Source organism: Cebidichthys violaceus, unplaced genomic scaffold (assembly GCF_023349555.1).
Source record: "Cebidichthys violaceus isolate CVI_PGR_0920_01 unplaced genomic scaffold, fCebVio1.0.p SCAF_6, whole genome shotgun sequence".
In the NCBI taxonomy this organism is placed as follows: Eukaryota; Metazoa; Chordata; class Actinopteri; order Perciformes; family Stichaeidae; genus Cebidichthys; species Cebidichthys violaceus.
Window position 1 is genome coordinate 4696590 of NW_027176816.1, and position 13356 is coordinate 4709945.

Here is a 13356-nt window from a genome sequence, read left to right on the forward strand (position 1 = left end):
ATATGTACACAAATGTATTTGAACTGGTAAACTTGAATAATAGTTTCTACACTATGTGCAGTTATTTTTGTTTCTGTAAATGGTGGAAATTGCCCCTAAATCTGTGACTAAGGATGATTAATACAGTATGATTTGAGTTGAGAGCCAAATGGCTTCAGATCAGTTAAACAGGGGCAGCGTGATATACCTCTCAAATCAGCACACACACACAAAGTCACAGAGCACCTTTTTATGTATATAAAACAACTATAATGCATTGCTTTTCTATTTATTTATTTATTTACTTCTAAACCAAATTGTTAACATAAAAGAGACATATATCTCGATAAGCACTAGTGTGTAAAACATATGGAATGAAATGCTTCACAAGTTCCCATTTTTCATCGATTTAGGCCGGGGGAAAACAATCTTCTCAGACATTCTCCTCTGTTTTATCCATTTCAAATGGAAAAACTTTCAAAACCTTAGAATTCAAAAATGAGAAAAACTCAGGTGAAGTACTGCCAGCGCTTTGTTTTCCACTCCCTTCAAGTTATGTGATTGCATTTTTCACTTCTCTTTCTAGTTCATCAGTTTATTGCCCCTCCTCTTCGTCACTCATCCTCTCTCCAAAAACAATAATAATAAAGATAATAATCTCAAATATGAACTCCCTTCCCTCCATCTCTCAAGTTTTTTTCCTTATTTAAATTATCTGCTCCTTCGCCATCACCTTCCTCTCACTTTCTCCATCTCTCTGTATCCCCCTGTCTTTACTTTTTGTAGTTGCCAAACTGAATAGCCCGACGATCGCTGACACAGCGGAACGTTGCGGGCTGCACCTCCCAGTAGTTGACAGGGTTAGCAAACAAGCTGATGCCGTTATAGAACGTCCTCTTCATCCCAAATCCTCGAGGGCAGAAGTCATCCACGCCCACCTGGTCGATGTTGTTGGAATGGAGGTACACCACCTAAAAAGCAGGAGCGGCAAAGTCGAGGGTGAGTGAAACATCCAATCCCAGATGGCAAACTAAATGTGTGGATGATAGACTCACCTGTAAGTATTTCATATCTGGGAGGCCTTTGGGAACACGAGTGAGGCGGTTGTTGTCCAGATGCAGCTCTCTCAGCCTGGGGAGGAAGGACAGACTGCCGTTCTCTATGTTACGGATATGGTTAAATCCAAGGCCCAACCTGGAAAAAGTGAGATAAAGGGGGGGAACGTGAAAAATGCAGAAAACGGGCCACTGCACGGTAGATTTAGCTGAATTGTTTTACCAATGTGAGCTGAGTAACTGCACACTCCCTGATGAGTATCATTGCAGCTGAGAATTAGGGCCACAGCAGCCTGGCAATACTCCTGTGACTATAAATAGTCCCATTAGAGATTAGGAGTGTGTATGAAAGAGCAGAGCAACAATGTAGAGAGGAACACCTGAGCTTTTATCCTGCGACTCTTTAGTGGCATGTCAATGTAGTTCATATTATTACCCCTGAGGGGCACTGCTGACTGAGGATGTTTTTTTTTAATCCACAGTCATTCTTTAGAGATATACAAGAAAATCCCTCAAGGTGCAAGAAATCAGTTATGAAACGAGTAAGATGTTGAGGTGTGTGTTTGTGTGTGTGTGCCTTCCACTCAGCACTTATTGTATCATATTAGTTTGTTGCACTTATTGTATTCATATTTGTTTGTTTCTGCACTGTACTTTTGCTCTGGTTTATGCTCTTAGATGCTTGTATAAAAAAGGAGATGCACTTATGACTTCTGGTGACTAGTAGTTCTCTTGAATACCTATGTTGAATACACTTAATGACTGTAATGTAATGTAGTGTGCGTGTGTGTGTGTGTGTGTGTGTGTGTGTGTGGGGGGGGGGGGGGGGGGGGGGGGGAATACCTGAACAGGTTCTTGTAGCGGCTCAGGTCCTCCAGTTCCACAGCCTGGATCTGGTTGTTGTCCAGATGAAGCTCATGGAGACTCTCTGGGAGATCTGAAAGAGAGACAACATAACACGTAAGGCTCCACTGAGATTTGATTTTGTCCAGTGGCTGTCCATTCGTTGTATTCCTTGTAAATATGAATCCATTGTAAATATGTTAGCATTTTAGCCACACAAATAAGTTGTTACCTTTAGGCACCCCAGTTAATTTGGACTCTGATATACGCAGATAATTCAGTTTCAGTCCCTTGAAGGCTCCAGGCTCAAAACCGCTGTTATGGATGGGGTTTGCTCCCATTTCTGCAAGATGAAGGGAATATTTGTGGCATGAAATAAAAAAGCTGTCTCTTTAATTTTCTATACAGTGGCAAAGGCAGTGGTGAGCACCACAGGGTATAGCCTAGATTTGGTGGAGTCATCAGCATTTCTGACCTATGCAGTTCATGTTGCCCAGTCCTGCGAAAGCTCCAGCTGCCACCTTCTTGATGCGGTTCTCGTGAATCCTCATCTCAACCAGAGAGGCCGGCAAGTTCTTGGGAACAGTGGTCAGCAGATTCTTGGAGAAGTAGAGCTTCTGCATGTGCTTCAGAGGCACAAATGTTCTGGGGTGGACTTTGGAAATAAGGTTGTTCCTCAGAGACAGACCCTGGAAAAAAACAGTAACCATGGTGAGCCAAATGAAACACTTTAGCACTCAGACAGTCAGAAAATAAAAAAAAGTAAGCTAAAATAATACACAGAATACACAAGAGCCTGTGTTTGCATCCTCTGTCTCTACTGAATGTGTTTGAGTGAATTAAAACTGATCCTGCAGTCGATCTCGTCATTGCCAAATGTCTCTCCACCTGCGCTGGCTAAAGGATGGAGATGAGGCAAACAGACCTTAATAGAGATGTTATTGTATAATGTCATGTTGCGAGTTTTCTACTTCTACTGCCAGATTCAATATTGCTCTTGGTCAGCGCCCTTGAATGCGGGTCAGGAGTGAGCAAAGTCTTTCTGCTAAGAGAGGCAGGGACGTGAGCTTGAATATTCCCATTTGGCTTCAGGCTCGAACTTAATACAATTAAAGCTCTCAGAGCGAAGGGTGGAGGAGGGCGAAAAAAAGAAAGGAAATGAGCCTTCCTCGAGGATCATTATGATATTTCACACTACTCAAGCCAACACAAGCTGAGCTGAGTCGTTCATACATCCTTGAGAGGTGCTGATCTAATGCATTATGAATGTGACCAGAGTGTGTGTGTGTGTGTGTGTGTGTGTGTGTGTGTGTGTGTGTGTGTGTGTGTGTGTGTGTGTGTGTGTGTGTGTGTGTGTGTGTGCACACGTGTGTGTCTCTTACATATAAGTTAGTGAGGCCTTTGAAGTCATTCTCTTTAAGCTCAGTAATACGGTTGTTCTGCAGGTCCAGGAACTTGGTGTCCGGAGGAATACTCTTTGGCACCTCAGTCAGACCTGAAGACGAGACCAATAAAAACACAGAGGGGAATCATGCTCCATTGAATGCTTCCATGGGTGAACCAACACCCTAAAAACCAGATTGTTTTCAAGGGGGTAAGCTCTTAAGATATCTTAGTCAGACATAGAACCAGACCATGGAAAATAAATAGTCACTGTGTGTTTTAAAACCTCCATCAGGCCTAAACATGAACCCAATCACACTCCCACACAATCTCAAATGAGCACTTTGGGCCTCCTCGTCTATTATTTTAATGAGAGGTGGACATAGACACAACCATGGAGGTCAAACAGAGACGTCAAAGCAGCACATAACTAACATTACTGGTTTATCACTTACAAAGAAATGGCAGATGGGGACACCAGATGTTTTCCATCTGGTTTCCAGTCGACAGAAGTCACAAAGGATGTGACTTAAATACCATCAGCAAAATCACACATCAAATAAAAGGGAGACAGGCACAACCCTGACATACACACACACACACACACACAGATAAATACAAGCTGTGTGTGTTAATGCGTAAGTGGTGAAGCTGCCGTGCCAAGAGTCAGAAACACCTGCTAAGAAGTCATGTAGAAGTAGAGAAACTGCAGTTAACAACATCATGACAAGCATAAACACCAAGAGCTGTTACGGTTAGGGTTGCGCTTGTGTATATTGTTTACCAAGCAATAAATTCATAAAGGCTAAGCATGGGTTACAAAAAGCGGACAGCGTTAAGAAACACACCTGCATTATTCCATTCAGGGATCTGGAAAAATGACTCAGCGCACGCACAAACACAGCAACCAGTGATCATTAACTCAACCACATCACAGAGGACACGTGGATGAGTGTATCAGATGTGGTCAGTGGCGCAGACAGGCCACTGTAAGCGAATCCCCAGGGCCGAACTCATCTGGATCAGGACCATGATGCAACCAGACCCGCTGGTGAGAGAGGACGCCAGCTGTCCCACTGGGATCCAGTTTGCCACCAACCACATCTGTCCCACAGGACTCTACCCAGAGCTGTCCATCTAGAGTTAAGTTTAGATATATGGCTTTGGCTGTACTGTGCCCCACCCTCCATGTCACCACACAGGATCAAACCCTGAGCCGTTCCCTTTGACATTCTGTACAAACCACGTCCACGCAGTGCTGAGAGATCTGGTGGAGTGGCCGAGGAGGCTTGGAACTTTATAGTGTATCGTAGAAATTAAGCGAGATGTTGCCCTCAGAGATAAATTAGTATAAGTTGAATTAAATTAAATATCAAGTTTAAATCCAATTATTAACATTTTCTCAAGTGCAATTAAGTTGTTTATTGTTTATTAAAGTTGTTGTGGAGAGCAATATGACTGTGCCAGTAGGATTTATGTGGTAGGAAATATTTACCTTCCAGCCAACACCTGCAGCTTTCGACAAGCATCCTGCCAGCTGAAAACCTCCAAATTTGTTTGCTTGCATCAAACACAACATAAATGGAGGGCGACCGTGGCTCACTGGGTTAACAGGGTCGGCGGTTCAACCTTCGGCTGGTACGTGTCCTGTGTCGAAGTGTCCCTGAGCAAGACACTGAACCCCTAACTGCTCCCCAGGCGCTTCTCAGCAGCCCACTGCTCCCAATAAGTTGGTGATGGGTTAAAAGCAGAAGCTAAATTTCGTATATGTGTAAATGTATATGACAATATAATACATTTCTTCTTCTTCTTAAGTGATAAACAAACCTGAAAAAAAACTTTCACCCACCCCCTGATAAACTGAATCCCTTTCACCCTCTAAACCTCAAACCACAGCACGTCACCCGTATCTGCCACAAGTCTCAAAGCCTTTACCACAAACTGACAAAACTAGCACCCACTTAAACCCTAGCGTCCCTCAACACAAATACCCAACATCATGCTGGGATGCTCACTGAGGGGAGACAGACGCCACCGCCAAAATACATCTGTTCTAAATAAGCACTTGACATCTCGGAAATTATACGCTTCCACATTTACCCGCAGCAGAGAGACCAGGGACAGTAAATATATAGAGCTTGTAAAATGATGATTCGACAAAACCATTATGTCTAAACACAGACAGCTTATTAGAGTTATATAGCCAGTATAATGTGAGGAATCTTTATATCCGTAAATAAGACTGAGCGCAATTTATCTGGATGCACTTATAATATCCACAGGCAGGAAATTATAGCATATGCTTGTATGGAAACAAGACTAAAAAGTCACAGACAGACTAAACCATCATGAAAATCATATTTTGAGGATACATTGGGAGGTAGAACACTGAGCTTAATGTTTTTTGTGTTTTTTTCTAGTGGAACTTGTACCTGTGAATATTCCTAACCCTCACGTCCTTGCCCTGACATTCTTCTTCCATCTTTAAACCCCTTTAAACCAACTCATTCTTCCCTCCATCCTTCCCTCCTGGTTGGGGATTACATTAAACATTCTGTCTACATCCCAAAAACAACATGAAACAGCTCCTTAAAGACAGAGAGGAGATTGTAAACTTTTCATCTCCTCTGATCAAAGTGTCCTTTTTTTTCCTTCTGTTTACCTTCCTCTCTCCGTCTTGTTTATTTTCTTTCTTTCTTTTTTCATCCCTCCTTCCTTCTCTTGCCTCAGTCCTTTCCCCTTTACTGCTGTGTCTCTCCTCCTCTCCCACCTAGTATCTACACACAATGTCTGGAACACTAAATCCCTCATAGACATCCAGAGGATGAAATTTCTCTCTGAGATAATACATCAAAGAGGGACTTTTTACTCTCTGGAGAATGTGAAAGTCATGCAAGGCTCAGGTCATGCTCACTCTGTCATTCAACTCATTTGCTTTCCTGTCTGAACCTCTTGACACACACACACACACACACACACACACACACACACACACACACACCACACACACACACACACAAATACTTAGAAACGATGACAAAGCATAACAGACATATATCTCTCTCTCTCTCTCTCTCTCTCTCTCTCTCTCTCTCTCTCTCTCTCTCTCTCTCTCTCTGTCTGTCACACATAAACACACACACACACACAGACACTCTCACTGACCGAGGTCAGAACACTGGACGACCCCGCGCTGACAGTGGCAGCCAAAGGGGCACATGGGTATGTCAGGGGCGGGTATCTCCTCTACAGCCGAGCCTTCTTCCTCATCCCTCATCATCGTCATCATCCTGCCGCTGTCCATGCTGTCCATGCTGTCCATGGCAAAATCCCAGAAGCCTCTCTGCTCGAAGGGCAGGGCCGAGGAGGTGGAAAGCAGCCGAGCCACGCATAGCAACAGCAGGAGGGAGCAATATGGCAACATCGTTAACTTATACACCTGAGAAAACACAAGAAGGATGGAGAGCAGCATCAGTTTTATTACACATTAATGTAAACACTTTAAGTTACCAGTTTAATGATAGCGCAAGTAAAACTAATGCAGTGTAATACAACAGCCCTGCAATAAATCCTACATTCATGAAGGTTAAAATGTTTATTGAAACTGCTTTAGAGAGTTGTTGATTCAACTCTGTTGTCCTTCTGGAAGCTTGAACTATATTGCATTACTTATCATTATTTCAAATGTATTTTGTCCACTCCATTTAAATCCATGGGAGTATGAAAAGGAACATGACATTGAAATGTCTGGGATGTCAAAATGACAAAAAAAAAAGCAAAGAAAAGTGTACGAGCAAGGCTGGATATCCCCAAAGCAGGAAACTGCCCTGGGGCCCCAGACCTCCAGGGGCCCCAAACATGTATTGTACTTAGGAACATGTGGGCAACAGTTCATCACACTGTGGTGTCTGTGCACACCTGGGCTCCCTAGCAGGTTAATCCAGCCACGTGGACAAGGGCTTCAAATTCATAAATAAGGATAATGGTCAGCAATAAATGGACATTGAAATGTTATGAAATGGTCTGCCTATCCATAATTATAAAGCCCTACTGTTTATACCACATGACAGGCCAACAGTGGCTGGAGTCTGGTGAGGTGAAATGGACTCATTCCCCAGGGGAAACCGGCCAGGAGTCAACTCTGGGAATGAAAGTTATTTAAACCACACCAACAAAATGTCACTGTCTGCTTCCTGTCCATTTTCAAGAGAGTAAGTCACTTCTTCTCACCGACCAATCGGATAGTGTAGAGGACATCACCTCAGCGGTGGAAAACTTTATTCCTGCAACCGAGTAGTTAAACAAAGCCACCATTCATTTAGAGTTGAAACTGGGTGTGCAAGTGTGAGAGCGTCTGGGTGCATGCACATGTGTTGGAGTTTGTACGCATGTCATGAAACACAGGCTCCATGATGTCATAGCTGTGCACACACACACACACACACACACACACACACACACACACACACACTGCTGATTGAGGTCACTAGACTTGCGATCATGTGTGTGTCTGTATTTTTTGCTTGCTTCATCCTGCCTGCTCTGACCTAACTAACACCTCGGCGCAGCCACCCCCTCCGGCTCAACCTAAAATCGAATTCCTAGAAAAACACATTACCACCAGGCCAATTGATCCTTACAAGGGGATATTGTGACTCTTAACCTGAGACTAATCCTATGAAATAAATCCAAGTCCTACACTGGACCCTGGGGTGACTTAAAACCATATAATCTATAACCTTGTTGTGTTAATTCCCTTCTCTGATCCCCAGCTCCGTAATCCTACAGACGGCTGTGGAGTCTTGATGCCAATGGTTAGCGCACAAATGGACTTTCCAGGGAAGTTTAAGGATCCTGAAGCAACATGATTGCAATTTCTTTGGAACCAAGAGGAGAGCACATTTTGTCTTTCAACATGATCAGAAACAGGAGAGAAGAGGGAGGGACAGTGAAGGGTTCGGATGTGTTGGGGTGAAATTTTGGATAATATGATTAGAAGTTTGTACTGCACTTCAAATGCGTCAGAACAAATGGAAACTCAATGCATATTGTCTCTTTGTGTGTCGATTACTTGTCTCAAGCTACTAAATGCAACACCATTCAAACACTTGCTTGATCTTTGCCCTGCCTGTTTCATCAAATGTCCCAGGATTTTTCTAGTAGCACTGACTGTTCACAAGACTCTGAAAGGCCTAAAAGGGAGAGATTGTGAGCGTATTTCAGGGGATTTTTGAATGTTAGAGAAATGTTTCTCATTCTACACTCCATGCAAAAAAAAAGTTCTCTAAACTGATACTGATCCTTTAAATTGCAAAAATAGAGCCTTAACAAAAACACTCCACAAAGAAGAATGTGGTCCGAGTACACACTTACTGAGTATTGATAAAATTCAGTCCTAAATCATAAAGGACGGTGCATAAGAAAATTATCAGAAAAGTTTCTTATGCAATCCACTGCAACTGTAGAGAGATTTAGCTCTATTCTAAGCAATGCAAGTATTACTGAGGGACATTCAAATCTGTAAAACTAAGAGCCTGTGCATGAAGTGGACCTGGCCTGAAAGCATGAATAACTGGCCCCTGCAGTCTGCTCCCTGCAATAAAAATAGCAGCCAAATTATACCATTTTGCAGAAAAGAAAGAACACCACTGGCCTTGGGTTGGCCAGAAGAATGTAGAAAATAGGACATAGCGGGGACATACATGTATATTTAGTCAGCTTCACACAATGACACGTAATACACAAAAGAGCTGTAAGCTATCCACCTACGATTTCTGCAGCTTGTGCTTTGCAGCATTGTGGGAGGATTGGAACTAAAAACGTGGCACCCTTGCTCTAATCTGTGGAGTTTGCAATGATTTGTCAGCCATTTGTAGAGATGTGGCAGTAGATGGAGATTTGCCGATAGAGGTGTTGGGGACGATGGAAAGGTAGACAGGATCATACATAGTCTATCATCATCCAGGAATGATGTCTAAGGCTACTATAAACACAACACAACAACAAGACTAAACTACATCCCACAACCAAGCAGCCTCTGTGACTATAATGACCACTTTTATCTGGCCCTGGTGTGTGTGTGTGTGTGTGTGTGTGTGTGTGTGTGTGTGTGTGTGTGTGTGTGCGTGTGTGTGTGTGTGTGTGAATTTTCAAATTCCTCTCCTTTGCCTTCAGTTAACTTGTGAGCCGCCAAACATCCGGTTCTAGACGAAAACAAACCAAAGGCTTCAATCTTAATTGTTCTGCTCCTATCCAAAGGCCAAGAGTAGTTTAATGGAGAGATGGATATTCTTGTCTCGCTCACTGTGTTTGTTTGTCTCTGTGGTGCTGTAGAATGGGGGGGGGGTAGACAAGAGTAAATGGAAAGGAAAAAAAGAGAGCAAAATGACATTATGAGGCAGACAGAAAAGTGGGAGTTGTGTGTTGACTGTGGCGAGAAGGAAGTTTAAGCTGCAGATACAGGAAGGTGTCTAATCAACACTTGCTTTGAATCAGTAATGTACACTATTTGGCCAAATGTGGACACACTGGTGCAAATACATTCTTTTTTGTGTCAGGTTTTGAAGGGTTTGAGCTAGGCCTTTCAGTTCAAATAGACAGAAATTGTGGTACTATAACACCTTTGGCATGAATTGGAACGCCAACTGCGAGCCAGGCCTCATCACTCATCATCAGTGTCCCACTAATGCTCTTGAATGGGAGCAAATCCCTGCAGCCAGGGTCAAAGATCTTGTAAAACTCCTCCTCAGAAGAGTTGATGCAGTGGAATTAATGCCCACGCTTTTGAAATAAGATGTTCAACAACTACATGTTGACAACCCTGACACTTGACAAGATGATGGCGTATCTGTCTCCTCTGTGGCAATGATTATTGTCCCTCAAGAAAGCAAAGTGAAGAAACAAGAAGAAGTTCCCCATCTGTGCCAAAGATTTGCTCTCACACACCTATAATATCGAAAGAGGCTTTCATATCAGGCAACAGAAGACAGACACTTTTATGAAGATTTGAATTCCAGCGGTTTACTCTTGGATTTGAAAAGGTGAAACAGGATTAAGGGAGGACAAAGAGCAACAGGTATAGAAGATATGAGACAGGATTCAGGGGTGGATGCATGTGTGAATGGAGGCCGACAGACCAAAAAAAACACAGTGGCGTCATTGAAAGCACCATCTGGTGAACAATCCATCCTACAAGTGCATCAGTTGTTTGAGTTTCCCACACCCAGCGTTTGAGATTAGCTTTACATTTCCTATAAGCACTATCCATCAAGTGCTGGGTACTTGTCTGCTCGCACATCCACCGCAATTACTTTGATGTGACTAGAGTTCCCACAAGGTAGCCTTTGCCCTTGTCAAGCTAAACAAACATATATTAAGATGTATGCTCTTTGTGTCGCCAAGAACAATCATCCCAAGATACAACGCACAGAGTTTGGTCTCCCATGGCCGCGGTCCAGAGAAAGGCACCTTACCTCCCACCCAGTCATACGCACAACCCCCACTTTCTTTTGACTCATAGGAATGGCTGCCACCTTTTATTCACGGAAAAAAATTGGAATTGTTATGACTGTAAAGTCATCACAATCTGTTTTATCACAGCACGTTTTATTCACAACTGCTGTTCTCATCTGTGTCTAATGTAAATGTTGAACCCTTTGGCACCGCCACGAGCCGCTGCTGCCAAAATGCATTAAGCTTTACAATATCGATCAAGACATAAAACGCTGGCTCATTTTATCTGAGTATTCATATTCAGGAGCACATAAGCTCTGCTCCTTACACTGCGTTGGCAGAGAAGAGTTAAGGTGGGGCAAAGTTCTCTCCAAAAGTGCCAGCTGGCACAAAAACGCTGGTGTATTGGCAGCCGCCACGTCAACATGCCGTTTAACGTCACAGGGTGGTTCAAAGTGATCACAGTGCTGACTGAGCACAATAGATTTGACACAGCCTCATATTGTGCTGCAGAGAATAAAATCTTATTTTGGGTCGAGTCGCTCCATGGTGTATTTATTTGTTTCTGTAACAGTTTTTTTTTTCAGACCATCATGTTATTCTGAACAGGATCCAAGCTGCAATAAACTCTGACGCCCCAGAAAAAAAACATATGTTTGCTTCTTGGAATGCAAGCTGTCCTAAACACACACACACACACACACACACACACACACACACACACACAAACTCAATCACGTGTAAACCATCTATGTATTTTGGTCTCAGAAATGCCTCCAAAATGATCTGGTCATTTGACTGAACTCCCTCACTTCCTTATGCCATGTCTTCTTCACTCCACACATGTGACACACACAGACAGGCAGTCACACACACAAACCCTAAATTCATGTGCTCCTCAGACGCACAGTTAGTGCTAGGCGTGTCCGGTAGGAGTGTTCGGGTGGAGTTAACTGCCCCAGTGGCTGTAATTTGGTGACTGCAATTCCTAAAAAAAGGAACTGCTTGGCAGCTTCTCTGATGCCGCCAAGCTTGGATGTGGTGGCAAGCTGCTCAATGCTGCAGAGACGAGGCCTGACCAGAGCAGAGCAGGGAGCAAAGAAATGCAAAAGAACAAAAAAAGGCCAAATAAGACAACTGACCTGGGGATCCATGCCTGTGGGCACATGAGTCTCATTCAAAGAATGTGGATTATTTCAACATTCGTGCTGGTTGTAAGTGGGCTATGAATAGAGTTAACCTTATTGTTAAAAATAAAAAATGGAACAAACAGCAAATTCTACTAAACACAGAGCTCAATTTAACTTTGACTTTGAAAATGACACAGCCCTCCTCAGGGTGAAGATGATGACGCTACAGGGGAACTGTGAGTTTGCATTGAGACCAAATTATGATGAGACAGACAGGTGGAAGGACAGATTGGCAAAGAGAATCAGCAAACAGACCAGCAGGTGCAGGGTGGTCAACCCACAGGCTGGCTAATAGGCAGGCGGGCTAAGAAGGTCAGGAAACAGACAGATGAAGACCGTCATTTGAACTGTCTGACCATCGACCCCACAGACAGACACTGTTTGCTCTGTCTCTTTACAGTCAGGAGACTCAGTTAAATACACTGGTTCAAACCAATGTTTAATGGTAGTTAACCATTACTGGACATGAAGTCATCAGCACAGGACAGAATGAGGCCACGAGGGAGTCCTCAATGTTTGTTTGCATCATATTACGTGACAAAATAAAAACACAGCAAGCTATAATCAAGATTCTGAGACCACAGTTCTCTCAACACATGACAATCTGAGCGCTGTGTGCAGAGGGTGAATTAGGGCAGCGCAGATGTCTACCAGAAGGAGTTGACTTGATTGGCACGTTCCACCATCATTATTCTCCCCCTTGATCATGATTCAGGGACGTAAATGCCATGTGTTGCATTTAAAGTCCCATGGGAGCGTTGATTTGAGGATAAAGTGAGTGAAAAGAAAGGTTTCGCCTAATTATCATCATTAATGATCGCTCCCAGCGAGCAGTCTTTGGAGACTCATTGCGCCATCTGGTGTTAGTCCGGAGTAAAAATGACAGCGTCACATGCGCCGGGCAACAGGTTGCATTGAGTATCTAGATGATACGGATAATTATTTAACTATAATAATTGTGAGGGGGGAAACAAATAAACAACAAAAACATTCAATTGGTTACGAGGTGCAAGCTTTGTAAACAGTGTGACAACTGAACATATACAGCTCAGCAAAGTACAAGAAATGTGAACGTTAGCTGTAGCAGAGGAGTTCAAAGCTACTAGAATTGAAACTCTATTGATATAATTGAATTTCTTATCGGTATGGCATTTGCATATAATTAATAACATAATAAAAATCAGCTGGAAGAAGAAAGTTGCCCATTTACAAGACTGAAAAGTAAAATTAAAATAACCCATCACCCCTACCTTATGGATCAAATTAAGATATTATTCCAAAAAAGTTTGAAGGTTTCTCCCTGCGTGTGTCAGATTGTCCTGGAGATTTTTTTGAAGTCCTATATTTTTTATCACATTTACGGATTATTGCAGTATTTCCCTGTGACATCCAGCCGCAGCTCCTCCGCCACTGTGTGCCACTGCGAACCGAGTCAGGGCACCGTGTGTGCTAGT

At 43.1% G+C, this 13356-nt stretch overlaps 1 protein-coding gene across 1 annotated transcript; it reads right to left on the reverse strand.

Annotated features, from left to right (window-relative positions):
- Positions 1 to 214: 214 nt before the first annotated feature.
- On the reverse strand, positions 215 to 13356 carry bgnb (biglycan b). The gene is made up of 8 exons (XM_068733319.1): positions 13153 to 13356; positions 6426 to 6699; positions 3260 to 3372; positions 2353 to 2566; positions 2110 to 2220; positions 1878 to 1971; positions 1035 to 1173; positions 215 to 950 (listed from the first exon to the last, which is right to left on the reverse strand). Exons 2-8 carry the CDS (start codon positions 6682 to 6684, stop codon positions 753 to 755), a joined length of 1128 nt encoding a protein of 375 aa, XP_068589420.1. The 5' UTR covers positions 6685 to 6699; positions 13153 to 13356; the 3' UTR covers positions 215 to 752.